General features: G+C 42.3%; 1 protein-coding gene across 4 annotated transcripts in view; it reads left to right on the top strand.

Moving 5' to 3' along the window:
- Positions 1-14826, top strand: part of CTTN (cortactin) — a 195661-nt gene that overhangs the window by 48894 nt on the left and 131941 nt on the right. For all 4 annotated transcript variants that reach the window (XM_069221879.1, XM_069221877.1, XM_069221878.1 and 1 more), the window contains exon 4: positions 5419-5548. In XM_069221879.1, coding sequence (XP_069077980.1) covers positions 5419-5548 — 130 coding nt within the window. The remainder of the gene's footprint in view (positions 1-5418; positions 5549-14826) is intronic.

Here is a 14826-nt window from a genome sequence, read left to right as displayed (position 1 = left end):
TCATTATCATTTGAAGGTTTATACACGAAGGCGCATATTATCCAATTTCTATGTATGGATGTGTCTAATAAAATGCAGTGTGAAAGATGACCCTTTGCTGTTTGCTCTGAATTATGACAACACAAACACAATTCCTTTGGGTCAGTGCGATGAGGACATCTGTTTCTTGGGTGACTTTTACTTGGTGTTTTTCATCCCACGGTAGCCTGGGTGATTTCCTCCAGAAATCCAAGCAAGTCCACATCAGCCTCCCCTTCTTCCAACCCTGTTTGTTTGAGTACCTTTTAAATAGGGCAACAGACACACGTTTCCAGCAGTGTTGCAGATGGTGACATTGAGGTACGTTACGGTGAGTTAGAAACAATGTTTTTATTAATATTTAGAGGGAGTGAAAAAACAGGTCTCGGGGCGCACTCCTATTCTACTTTTGTTACATAGGGTTTACATAAATGACAGCTTTACATAAGCACAATATTACCCACCCGTCTCGTTTCCTCTTCCACCAGACAACAGAAGCTGACAAAGACCCCTACACCAGCTAGGTAAAAGCTGATAGAGATCCTAAGAGTGAACCCCCAAAAACTAAGCATAGATATTGAGAAACTAAAGTTTAATAGTTTTGACAGCCAATGAAAATGTGCCTAATGGTGGAAATCCTCATATAACACTCTGTATGTTTGTGGGCCTTGTATATAGCCTGTTGATCTGCAGGGTGGGGACAAGTCATTGTCTCACCAACCTTACCTTCGGCATAGAGACCTCCACAGATCTTCTGGAGATCCCGCACTTAACTCTGACAAATCAGAGACCCCCACTACTCGATGTATATTTTAGAGTCCTGTAGTTAATGCTACCCTAAACCATACTAGTTGTAAGGCTATTCTAGCACAAGCAAAAATTTGAAATGTAAACAAATAGACACCTAACTTTTCATTAAGAGCTAACTTTAGTTGAGTTTCTTCTGGTCCGCTTAGATCTGTGATATTGAGTTCGTCTGTCATGGATTCTCTGTTCAGAGCTTAAGTTCAGCTGACTGCGATAATGTTACCTGAAAATCGAGAAATCTCCTTAAGCGACTAAGTGTGGTTTTGGTACACTGTTTCACTCTAAAGACATGAACTCTTAGTTATCTCTATCACCAGACATAAGGTCACAGTACGAAAAGTTATTGATGCACGAGTTATGAGAATCGTGATGCATGAACTTAGCATGTGGAGAGATGCACTTCTAGGCTTTTATTTTATATTGGTGAATGTGAGCTATGGTTCCCTTCCATGTTTGACATGCAGATTATCTTTGTTTGAGTGTACCTGTTGGCCAACCCTACGTAGAAGGTTCCTTGGTGTACTGTCCGCATTAAGCTTTCATGCTGCTTCTGGCACCTTGTGCAATGTACAAGTTGGAGGCAGTCCTGATGAGTACCTCTGTGTTCCTGTTCCCGAGCAGCTGCCATGGTGCAGTGGTGTGCTCTCCAGAACACAAGTGATGCAAATCTTTCTGTGGAGGAGGGACCAGTGATCTGAGCCTACAGAACGAGAAGTACCACCAGCAATTTAGACGTGTCTCAGTCAGATAGTATAAATCACCTAAACAGACAGGCCCGGTCTTTCAAGGCCATCATGGGTTATCCCTTTAGGACTTTATTGTGCTGATTTGGTTGGGGAAATGTAAATATTCTTTGTGCTTTGCTATATCGTTTCATGTACAGCAGGCCCAATAGTTCATACAAACATTGTAAGCCGAGGCCTCGCACACCACCCTGGGTATCATACTTCATCATCTGCCCCCCCCCCCCCCCCACACACACACACACACACACGTCAGAGAGCCTACAGCATGCTTAGACAAGTTTAACATGAGGTGTGAGCTTACATAATTCTTTTGTAAGATGAAACTAAAAGCAACTTTTCAGGTTAGTCCCACATTAGGAGACTTTGAACTGAACACAGGATTGAGGAACAAATCCACGTTCCAACACAATTAAATACCAGTCAAAATATCAACATTCGAATTGGCTGTCATTGAAGAAAATAAGTCTTTGGACACCAGAAAGCAGAAGGCCTTCTTTAATTTGTCACATCAAGAGGAAATTTGGAAAATGATTGGGCCCTCGTGATAAAAACCATCTGATACGGGCGGGTCTGTTGTGGTCTTGAACTATGAATTGTACGATGAGGAACCAGATGGCTTAAAATATTCAGAGATGAGACTATAGCAGGACAGAAAAACTGCCATAAACCTTATGGTGCAAGAGGCAATGGCCCTAGGATGGAATACGCGCCAGGAAGCCGTGCCATGCTTAACTTACTGACTAGTACGGTAGCTGAGTTCTCTATGGCTCCATAGAATCCTCAGGATTTAAATGTATAGCTTGTGCGGAGTTGCCTGCAGGCATGCCACTTGATGCTTCTACCTCAATAAATTGGAAAGCCCACTGTGTCTGGAATAAAACAATGCCCTTCATGTGGTATGGCTATGTGCTACTAACAGTTCTGCCCAATGATATACCACACCAGCCTAGACTGTTGTTATGCCTCTGCTAAGAAGTCCTTCAGTCTGCCACTCAGACCACACTGGTACACTATACTACGCTTCTCGGGGCCTCTGATTGGACATTCGCTAGTTTTTCAGGATTGTGGTTGATGTCTGTTTTGCAGATGGGTCTGTTTTTGTGGTCTCTGATTGACAAGTCACTGAAAGAGGTAGCACATCCTCTACTTTTTTGAGGCATTCAACATTAAATTGGGGAACCTTTACCTAGTAAATCCACCATCTTATGAGTTTGTGAATGGAAAGACCCTGGATAGTGATAATTCACCCATTTACTGTTTGGCAATAAGCCATTATGGTTTTAAGTTGTTTATACCTCATCCACAGTTTATCTCAATGTTTGTGATACATTCATTTATCTGAATCATGAAATGTTGAATGGCTTTCTACTTCGGTCATACTGTTAGTGCCCTGAACTATCCAGGTAGGGATGAAATAGTTTGCTACAGTAATAGAGTTGTGGCTGCTAATCTCACACATATGAAACAGGGATGTGACCTCATAGACACCTGTATGTTAAGGAGTTAGATACTGTAGAGTGTGCATAAGGAATCTTGCAGAAAAGGGATTGTTGTTTTTTTAGACTAGTACGCGGTCTACCCGGTAGAGCAGATCGCGTAGCTGCTTGATACTTTTACTGCGGCTGAGCTCCTAAAATAATCTTTCCATAAGGTTTACAAAAGGCGCATCAATCAAGATCTCTGTAAAGCATCAGAATCACACCTCAGTAGCATGCACCAAATTGCAGACTGCTTTTTTGGTTAGGTGAATAGATCGAAAATTCAAATAGCAGTAAAGATGAAGACTGTAGTGTCCAAACTGGGTTCATATGAGTAATATTGAACAAAATACTGCATATAGTAATGAAAAATAAAGTAATGGCTGACTTTTAAAATGGGTTTAATAATTTTTAGTATATATTAATGGGTCCACCCTTTAAAACCTGAATCAGCGCAAACCTACTGGTAATTGTGGAAATTTATGAACAACTCCCAAGTGTGGTTTTTTTTTTTTTTTTTTTTTTTTTTTTTAATGATCAGGATGAAAGTGAAAAGTATGATCTAAACAGCAAATGCATAATGTCAGACTGGGATTTGTGACAGAGCTCTGTGAAAAATGTTGCTTTAACACTCAATGAAAGTCGAGCTGCTCCAGGTCATTTCAAGATCTTTACATAGGGCAGTCAATGCATAGGTTGTGGTGAACTGCGGCAAAAGCTCCAAGCAGGAGTAAAGGCACGTGGAGGCAGGACACAACGTCATCTGAGGTACTGGGTGGCTTTCATTGGTTATTTCTTATTTGCAGAAGATTTAATCACTACATAATCTTCACCTAGATAGTCACAGGCTGAAAAGAGTTTCTCCGCTTCAGATTGGATTACTGTAGCATCTTGCAGCGGTTTTCCAAAAGTGGATTAACTCTGAGACGGTTTCATCGTAAGCTGCAGAAGTCACATAAGTCATCGGAAATGTCCAGTGTTTGGCTGAATCAGTTGAGAAGGGGAGGTTGTGTGCAGGATTCCTCAGCACTTTAAGAAGACTGGTTGTAGCTTTCCAGGATCTACTCAGACTGCTTCCTTGCCTGCTTGAAGTTGAAGATTCCAGCATTCTAGCTCCTTTGCATTTTCTGCTACAAACATCAGAAGGACAACTCAGTAACAGCATTTTGCTTGCGTTCAAATCGGGACGTTTGCTTTCCCTGGTCTGGTTGTCGTCTTCTGTACAGTACCAACACTAATTGAGGTGAGGACAGATCTTCTTCTACAGTGGAAATAACACCTGCACTTGGGCCTGAGATCTCATTTTAGTCATGATTGCAAAGTCTTTGTGGCATGTCTCAAAGACCCTCACTCCCAGTTAGTGCAGCTCTACCACATCGATTTGGTGGATCAGGCTCCCAAAAGCTCAGACAAACGTTCAAGACCTGGGGTCTTGCCACCCTCCTAAAAGACATTCATAGCTTGAAACCTCTGTGAAAACTAGCCATATATCATAGGTATCCTTAGGGATACACACATTTCTTAATAATTCTCATCTCTGTCACATGAGTTGAAGTACAAGCTTTTCTATTTTTTTTTTTTTCTTCATACCGATCATTCACTTGTTTAATGGAAGGTACAGATTTTCATATAAAACGGGTTATTCCCTCAGTTGTCTCCTCTTGGCCCAATTCTGTCTTCTCTGCTTACATGACTGAAGTATGGACCTGTTATTCTGCAATTGTATCTGGTTACACAAGGGTTTCCCGTCTCTCTTTTCCAGCCTATTTGTCCCTTGTAGTAGCAAGTGTCTGGGTCTGTCCTGTAACTCCTACAACAGTAACCTCTAAGTGTTTTCTGTCTCGGACAGTTTTATTGTTTCTCCTTAAGATCTCAATAGATAAGAAAATCCAGAATAGTAGCCACATGAAATGAAACACATTATTTTTATTAGTGTTACTTCCTGAACACCAGTGCCCAAGAGGTTGCTTGGATATTTATACTGCAAAGCTCAAGAGGACCAAGATTATGTGTTAGTACAAATGAGTAAACTTTATCCTTTTGCTCTTCAATTTGTTGTTCTCCAGTTATCTTTTCAGTGAATTCCTGGAGTTCTAAATGTTATACAACAAGTTTTAATGTCATTGATAATCATCAAGGGATCTCTTTCTGATAGTTCTTTTTAATAGTCTGTTACCAGTTTTCCATTCTCAACCTTAATTTTTTTGTATTATTTGTATGCCTGTGGCATGTTACCTGCAGTTGTGATCTCGTTTAGCCTTTGTTCAAGGAGTTTCTTTGTAGCCATTATTTAAATCTAAAGAACAGGTTTTGTAGCTAAGAAAGCATTTGAAGATTTACAAAACTTGCATTGTTCTTGCTTCTTTCAGCATTCACAAACTGAGAGAGAATGTTTCTCAAGAGCACCAAACCCTGAAGGAGAAAGAACTGCAGACAGGACCCAAAGCTTCCCATGGGTATGGAGGCAAATTCGGTGTCCAGCAAGACCGTATGGATAAGGTGAGAGGAACGCCATGGCATCACAGAGAGTGAAAATACAAAATCGGTTTAGCAGCTTTTCTTTAAGTGGCTGAACATCAGTTACTTGGGTTGAGGAGGTTAAGAAGACTTCATCAAGTTAAGCACTTTACACCTACACTCTTCTCAATTTCCTTCCACCGCTTTTCCATTGTCTTGTTCGGTTCTATCTGTTCAATGAGATTGTACTACTGATGGACCGTTTGTGTGTAATCAAACCAATATTTGTGGGTTAAATGGCATTTTCTGCTCCAGTGGTTTCCAGTGAAGGAACTTACTGACTTCAGATGTCTATGCTTTGTCTATTAAGCTCTGCACGGCCACTCATCAGATTACCCATCTCATTTGGTCCTTCTTTTCCTTACCGCCCAACCAGAAACCTCAGACTTGCAAATCGTGACCTACTGTCCATCCAAACGCACCACTACAAGAAGTTTGGTGGTAGGAACGTTTCTGAAACCTCTCCTGGAACTCCTGTCTATTCTATTTAAGATCTGGACTGGACTTCAGCAAATCCAGGGAACTGCTTAAAACACATCAATCTAAGCAATCGTATGGCTAATTCCTTCTGCTGCTGTGGACAGCTGGCCCTGGCTGGTTAGAGGCCTAAAACCAGCCCACCTTCCCTTACTGGGCCACCTGTGGTCCATCCATTCTAAAGCTTTATCATCTAGCTGGCCTTGTATTAGCGCTTCGAGGCTGGCTTGTAGTGCTCTATAAATCTCCTGAATAGAGTAATTATTTATAATGTTCCACTAATGACTCATCTTTCATGTAGAGGCTTGTTGGTGTAGTGGGCACAGTTACAAAGCGGTAAGGTATATGGAAAAAAAAAAAATGTATAGCAACGTTTGTTCAGACCAAAATCTGCTTTCCAGTGGTTGCAATGGCCATTTCTTCATGCCAAAAATAAATCCCTATTGCTGTGCATTACACTCAGCATTTAAGCGCCTTCCCAGCCGGTTGCCTAATCTATACTTAAAAACTGTGATTTCTTTGATGTTCCCCTACTTCATGCCTTTGTTATGATGCCTGCACGTGACCAGTTTACAGTCATCTCTTTTGGACTTCAGAGAAACCGTAAAGCAGGTGTGTTCAGTATATCGCCAAAAGAAAGAGATCTTTGCCAGACATCCGGACTGTCCATATAAGCTGCTTACGTAGAATTAATCAAAATTGAATTAATGTATCCAGTTAGTGGTTATCATGAAAACCTGGCAATACAATGATGGTTTATGACCATCACTAAAACGCTAACTCCTTGGCGAGAAAGCAAAAAAACCACAAAAAAAACCCACTAAAGTGGACATTGTATGGATGTATGTATTGAGTATTTATAAAGCGCATTCCGGCCCAAAGGCATCGAAGCGCTATCCGGGGTGAGGCTATATCCGCTAAAAGGGGAGGCTCGGAATCTTATCGCGGGAAGAGCCTGGTCTTAACCAGTCTTCTAAACATCAGATAATTGTGTTCTTTCCTTACTTCCATTGAGTGACATTTCGATGGAATGAAGGGTGAATGAGAGATTAAAAGGAGAGGGAGTTTAAAAGGGCTTTTACATAACATCATAATCACATTTAATCGTACAGTCCATGAAATAATCAACTAAAATGTAGTGTTCTTCTGAGGGAACGGAGAAAGAAGATCTCAAAGTTGGTGTTAAATATCAAGAAATGTTCTAAAAGTTTTCCTTTTCTTCCACTGTCCATTTTCATCTAATATTTGGGTCTGTGGTCACAATGGCAAATTATCACCGGCCCCCCAAAAGATGGCTTCCTGAGCGCAGGGTGGGCAAAGGTGGAGCCTGGCTGCCGCATAGGTAGCCGCGCACACTGAGAGGAAGAGGAGCTGTTACTTTCATTTCATAAACATCAAGAAGGGTGAACAGAGTTGCATGCAAGTCTCTGGTGTGGTGAAGGGTGTAAGACAGTGGTTCCCAGCCTGTGGTCCGGGGACCCCTGGAGGTCCACGAAACCTCAGGGGGTCTGTGACTACTTAGAAAATGAAATATTATTAACAGAATAGGTCCCCAGCTTCAGTGGTGGATTGAAGGGGATGGTGGCACACAATCTATAGTTTATGGGCTCTGTGCAGTGAGGAACTGTAGGTGCAAGCATATGACTTGGGTACGTCTGTGATTTCATGACAAGAGCTGGAATGGATCCGGACCAGGATTTTGGGCATCTAGGAGCGCGACCGGGACAGACTCCTGGAGGATCTTTCTGCAGGAGCTTTGAGGAAGACTTGGTAAGATTCACTTGGATCTTGTATGGTCACCTGAATTTTCCTTCCTAGTCCTTCCTGGTGGTTACTATCAGAATATTATTGGGGACATTCAGCCAATCTGGCCTCACACCCACCTCACCAGGCAAAATAACTAAATTACATAAGTAGAAAGAAAGCTGATTTAGATACAATTAATAGTTGCACTCAAGTGGAGTTTAGGCAAAGGAAACGAGAACAACTTCAACCTCCTTCCAACCCGCCCGACCTGCTGTAGCCCCACAGCTCTCTGTCTCGCTCTGTGGTGAAATTCAGGAGGACCATTTTCTTTGAGTCTCCAGATATTAAGCAGTGGTCACCTGCCCGCCTGTTTGCCCCCTTTTGTGTGAGGTGGGCAGATGCTGCAGCAAAAGAGGCCAGGCGCAGCACTGCATAGCTTGCTGTGTAGCCTTCGTGGTGCTCCCAAGTTTGTAGGGTTGGGGGCGGGACCGGATTCCTCACTCCACGGCTCTTTCCTACGCTTGCACACTGTACCGCGCCACGCGCTAGAGTTCCAGCACTGCAGCGCTCCTACTGTGAAGCTACTGTGGTTCTTCTGGCGCACTGTACTGACAATTCTGAGCCTCCTCCGCACTCTGTCTGCTACGTCTGTCTCCTGTGCGTGGAACAACCGTGTAATAGCGCCTTAGTCAGATTTGCTGTTGTCACACTGATGGGGCTGAATGTTCCACAAGTGCTAAAAGGTGAACCTAAACTCTACCAGGTCTTCGTTAGTGCATTTTGTGCCATTGGGGGTGCACCTGGTTCTGTAGTTTGTCCATTTCCCCACCACCACTGTGATATTTCTGTGATTTCCCAATCCCCCACGCCCCCCCCCCTGCTTTCTTCCTTTATGAGACGAACTGTTTGAGCCATTAATATTTGTTTTTTTTTATATATACATATATAGGTAAGCCTTCCTATTGAATATTTAGCAGTGAATTCTAAACTAGTATTTCACCGAAAAGCGCTATGACTGTGAAAGCTTTGCTGTAAATCAGTGCTGAGTTCATTTGCAGGATATTTAGCTTCCGTAGACAAATACAAAGGTTAAACACCAAGGCCCAAATTTATACTTCTTGTGCGTCACTTTTTGACGCAAAAGCGGCGCAAACTTAAATACAATTATATTTTTGTAAGTCTGCACCGCTTTTGCGTCAAAAAATGACGCAAATGCATCGCAAAGAAGTATAAATATGGGCCCATATTTCATCTTTCTTTCTGTGCAGGTGAAAAGGCTTTCACGCTGACAAACAAGCTCTTAGAACCATTAATTATCACACCGGACCAACTTCTCCTTGCAGGTCCGTCCCTGATGAAGGCCTCTACTAATGAATCTTTGCCAGTGTGTGGAAATAAACATTGTGCATGCAGAACCCTGTTAGCTAAAACGTACTGTCCCACAATGCACTAAACCAGTGGTTCCCAACCTGTGGTCGGGTGGGCCCCTGGGGGTCCGCGAGAGCCTAGAAAATTAAAAAATATTAACAAATAGTGACAAATTAGGTCCCCAGCTTCCAGTAATGACTCAGGCGGGGGTCCCCGGATTCCCATGATGATTCAGTGGGGGGTTCCTGGGTTCCATTAATGCTAAAGTGGGGGTCCACAGAAATCAAAAGGTTGGGAACCAATGCACTAAACAAATGACACTCAAATGCTCTAAACCTGCATTCAGCCCTGTGGTTTGTAAATGTCATTGGAACTGCTGGTTGGCAACTTAGGCACGTGTTACACAGGTATCCGCTATGTATTATTTCTCTATCTTTCTCTTTTTTTCAGGAAGCATTTCACTCATGGAACACATGCACACCAACGAAACCAGTTGGGCCATTTATTTCTGCGCCAGGAACCAAAAAGAAATGACATCAGTATGGTGTTCATGGCTCAAAGATGAATGGTGTACATGGTTTCAGAGAGTAAAGGCTCCTTGGAAGAGGATCTTGACTTATTGCACAGCACTACGCTTGTGCAGTGCGCCCGACCCAGTGGTGGCTTCAATAGTGTGAGCAACAAGTACATATGATTTATTTATATGTGTTGCTCAGGGAGTTACTAATAACTTGCAGTGTTGCATAGATTTGTGCATTCTGTCATCACACACATGTGGAGTGTTGTCGCTCTTGTCAACTATGCACAACTAGTTGGACTTGGAGGATGAATGACTTATCCAGCCCAGCCAGGAGTGGGACCTACATATTGACTCTCCAGTGGTGGAGCAAGGCCTGGTCTTATGAAATACTGGGACTGCAGGTGTGTTCTCGTTCATCTGGTTTCAGTTGTCTGGCGCCTTGCCAGGTGTTACTACTGCCTCTGGGGGTTTGGACTCCCTTTAGCTGGAGCACGAGAATTGAACAAAGCCAGCGGTGTCAGATTACCAGTGCCAATCACAGACACGACGTACGCAGTTTGATCATTTCATTGGCTCTTTTGGAATGAGGAATGCTTCAGTGACTAATCCACCTATGCCTGTGTCCTCAGAAAGGTAAGAATGTTGTTCATGACATATTTTTTTTTTTTTATTTTTTTTTATTTTAGGTCGAGCGCGCAAGCGCTCTGACGTGTTGTAATCTATCTGTGGGCTTTTAACCACACCCACCGATATCATTCGTTCATGGGCTTGCCTTCCAAAAATCCTTCATAAGCCTTGAAAAATGCTTTACTGTTGACCCTCCTTGGGGCAGTTTTGTTACCGCCTTGGCCATCGACCCCCGTTACATGGATTTTTTCACGTTTGCCGGCATGTTTGACTACGAGCAAACTTTTTTTTTTCCTTTTTGTGTCTCCTTCGCGCTCACGGCGGCCGTGGCGCTTTGAATAAGCTCGCCTACGTCAAATGCTTTACTTTTCATTTTCAATTTATGTGGCAAGAAAAGTCCAGTTAGGATTTTACAGCGCTAATATCTCTAATCGAGCAAACGTGAGACCATTGCATTGCAAATGCTTGTTTTCCCTCTGAGTCTTTTGTTGCCACAGGGTTTCACACTTGCCACTTTTTGGTGCCCCCTGCCACCCCTTTTCTTTTTAAATACATTTTCGTACACCTGTTTTTCTGTCACCTTTCACTAGTGCATATGTCTGTCATAGTATCTAGGCTGTCTCTTCTGAGTTCCTGGTTCTATTTGTTTATTTTTTTAGTTGGACACAGAGAGTGGCCTTGCCTCCATCTATTAGTCCTTTGAAATGTGTCTTTTTTTAATGGTGTACCACAACACCCCTTCCTCTGCATTTTAATAGCTGCCACCCATCAGTGCTTCAAATAGGCAGGTACCGAGTACTTGCACTTCTCACTAGAGGTGAAATGGGAGAGTACCAGCACCAGTGACTGGGAGACTGATTCTGCCCAATAGTGAGTGCCTGCAACTTTGTTTGCATTTGAAGCATGCCACAGACACGTAAGGTCGGTAACTTGGTGTTGAAGCTGTACCAGGTGGATCCTGCCTGGTTTGCTTTTCTATATTTGTACATATCCGCAAGTATTTAATCACAGCTATATTTCGTCATACTGGTTGCTCTACGAAGGCACAAAATATTGTAATTTTGCCATAACCACAAAAGCCACATTTCAGTACCTCACTACTACAGAGTAGGTGGTTGGTAACAAAAGAACACAGTGACACAACTTTGAGAACGCTGAAGTCTGCCCCCCCTCAGTGGCGGTGCATGTGTGTTTCTGGTTTGTGATAAACAGGTGAATACAGCATCGAAGATGTACAAATAATGTATTGGCCGCGGCCGCACACTGGGTCCTAGCACCAGCAATCTGCACCACTCCTATCCCGGGACATGCAAAGTGCTGACCTATGACTCCTGCATTGGTTTGCATCTTCCATTCACGAGTGGAGTAGTGGGTCAGACGCGCCCTTGTGTGGTGTGTAAGTCTTCGTCCTTGTGCTGATGCCTGTTTTATTGTACGCAGGTTGGTTGTTTGGAATCCTTTTGACTTTAGTCCAACAGACTGCATTGGTGCTTTCATCACTTTTTTTCACTTTTTCATTTGCCTCAGTAAAGTGGCAGACACAAAGTACCCGCCCCATTGCTGCCCAAGAACCTGGTAAAATCCATCTTCTGTTATAATTATCTGGTCATTCAAGCAGTAAATGCTTTTCACAATTCCCACCCCCCTAGTTCTTTCCTCTTCTCTATTCTCCTCTTGCCCTCTCCTTGCCACCCCTGCTCAGTTTATTGGTATGTTCCTACTAATTTGACACTTCTAAACTTGTTTTGCCAAAGGGTGAAACTCCTTTCTCCTAATTAACTATTCCTGATTTACCTCTTGATGGTCTTACAGAATTATAATACATTAAGTTAATGCAGTTTTGCTCTGTTGAAACTTGTGGTGTTTGTCTGGGTTTGTTGCACAATGGACCGGTTGTGACTTGAATCGGGGAAACCTCGGTCGCTCGCTTGCATCACTGGTTGCTAGGCTCGTACGTGGTCGTTATTTACGCTTTACAGTGAAGAAAGAGGGGTGTTCCATTTGCTGGCCACTTTCCTTCATTACGGCACATTTCTGATATGGCAAAGGTAGCCTCTTATAAGGTGAGTGACGCAGACTTGGGCTGGTCTGTTGTATGACCACAGTGACGATTGGCTTGCCCTGTTTATAACCATGGTGGTGATTGGCTTGCCCGGTTTGTGACCACGGTGGTGATTGGCTTGTCTTCTCTATCCCATAATTAACTAAATGTAATATTTTTTCCCGAATCTGACAATTCTAAAGCAGAGCGTTAGAGTCACAGTAACCTTTGAGGATATCCTAACTGGTTCATTTTCCATTGAATAACTGAAGCTTATTTACTAAGTTCCATGTACTCTTAAAAACATACCTGCAGTGTATTTAGCCTACCTATAACTACAATGGGATCAATACGCATCTTTTTACTAAAACAAATTCCTCATGCAGAGGATAGTGCTTTCTAGATGTAACCCAATAACTAAGTTAATTTTTTTTATTTTTATTTTTATTTTTTATTTTATTCTGCTGGTTTTACAGGTAAATAAATATGTACACTTGTGTTTTAAGTACACATTTAGTAAAAGTTTGTGCATGGGGAGTTAAACATACTTCTGTTTATGGCTTAAAGGAGTCATTGGCGTGATCAAATCGCAAGTGGCAACCGATACAGAATATGTCCCTGTTGCAGTAATAAGGACATTGGTCAGCTGAGTACCATTATGGCTGACAGTGTCCTTATGGGCGAGCGCAAAGCGCTCCGTCCCATTCTGTAATCTCTCTTTGGGCTAACAACCACGCCCATGTCACGTCAGTCACTCACATTGGTTCATGGGCTTGCCTTTTAAAATCCGCTTGCTTTCATTTGTGAAAGGCATGCATACGTCATGCCTTTTCTGGTGTTTAGCCCACCTACACAGCACCGGTAAACTACTAAAAACATACAAGGCTTGTTTTCAGCATGGTGTCTGGACTACTTTATCTGTTTATTTTCCACAGAGTGTGATCCCACGGTATTTTACATAGTATGATCACGCTGCGTTTTTTTTTCTTTACAACGCTAATAACTCTAACTCGAGCAAATGCGAGACCCGTTGCATTGAAAATGCTTGTTTTTATTAGGCGCTGCTTTTAGGTCTGGCCTAGAGACCCCTTTGAATGTTTTGCCAGCCTCATGTTTTTTCTAAACTTAATCGTAATAATAAAAATACATTCATACAGGAATTTCCATCAGCCCTCTATATTCCTTGGTCTGTTAAATTGTCATTCACTTCTTGCTTCCATGCACCACACCATGGAGCGGTGGTCCTGCCCACTTCAGTCACCGGCGTTCTTCACTGCGCGTTAGTGCATTAAGCCTGATCACATACCCACATCTGCCTAAAAAGGAGTGCACTAGTGGTAGCTAGGGTTAGTGTGCCTGGGCCACATCTTCAGGTGTTTATATTGTTCATATAACTGTAAATTATTTTCATGTTACATATCTTCGTGACAAAATAAAGAAAAAAACAATGCATGCATGGCAAGGTCCGAAAAATGCTCTGAAGTAGCTGCCGGTTCTCCTAACCGTGCAAAACAAACAAAAAATGTTTTTTCTCACTTTATTTTCCTTTTTTTGTCTTTAACTGCCCACATCATAGGCGAACTGACCCTCTTTTTGAGTCTCTAAGTATTAAAAAAAAATAATAATAATAATGCACCAGGTTACAGCCTTTCAAATAACAATAAATGGAGACGCTCATGGAATTTCTAAGCAAAAAAGCTTGGAGTAACTACATGCGTCATACAAACAAGGCGTGTTTAAATGGAGATAACTATAGGATCCTAACCCAGCGAAGTACATTCACTCCGTGTCAGCATGTGTGTGTTGGAACTTGCTGTAGAAAGCTGAGCTCACTGTGCCTCTTGTGTGAGGGATGTGATGAATGTATTACTCACTCTGTACTTTACCGAAGAGCTGTTCACAAGCTGACTTTCTGCAGCTGTAATAAGTCAACAGTGATTTCTGTTAAAATAGGTGTTGCTGGTTTCAGTATGAGTCTAGTTGAAGCTATTACTGTTCCAGAAAAACTGGTCCATCTACTGTTGCTAGTAAGTAGGGTGGAATGAGAAGAGAAGGATGAAATGAGAAGAGAAGGATTTGCTGGCTGATTACAAAATAAACTAATGTAGGTATTTACTCAAAAACAAATTCATAGTTCATTTTAGTATTTAAATATTATTTAGGAGTGTGTATAATGAGAATTAAATTAAGCCCTCCAGCTTCCACCCATTGAGTTATCATTGGTAAATTAGTGTACAGGTGAATGAAAGTCTGAAATACTCAACTCTTCATGCGTGTTGAGCTTCATGTTTCCATCTGGATTGAGAGGTAGAAATATTTCCTTTCGTTGTCCAGACATACCTGGGCTTTGCTCTGCTGTATTTTAAGCCACAGGTTACTCCTTAAATGTCTTTATTGTTAAAGTTGGTAAAGGACAAAGTAGATGTGGTTGGTGCGTTGGAGTGTGTGATTGTGGTCCTCTTCTCTGCAGCCTGCCCAGTA

This window comes from Pleurodeles waltl, chromosome 3_1, assembly GCF_031143425.1.
Source record: "Pleurodeles waltl isolate 20211129_DDA chromosome 3_1, aPleWal1.hap1.20221129, whole genome shotgun sequence".
NCBI lineage: Eukaryota > Metazoa > Chordata > Amphibia > Caudata > Salamandridae > Pleurodeles > Pleurodeles waltl.
Note: the sequence above shows the minus strand (reverse complement) of the source record. Positions and strands in the feature narration are given on the sequence as shown.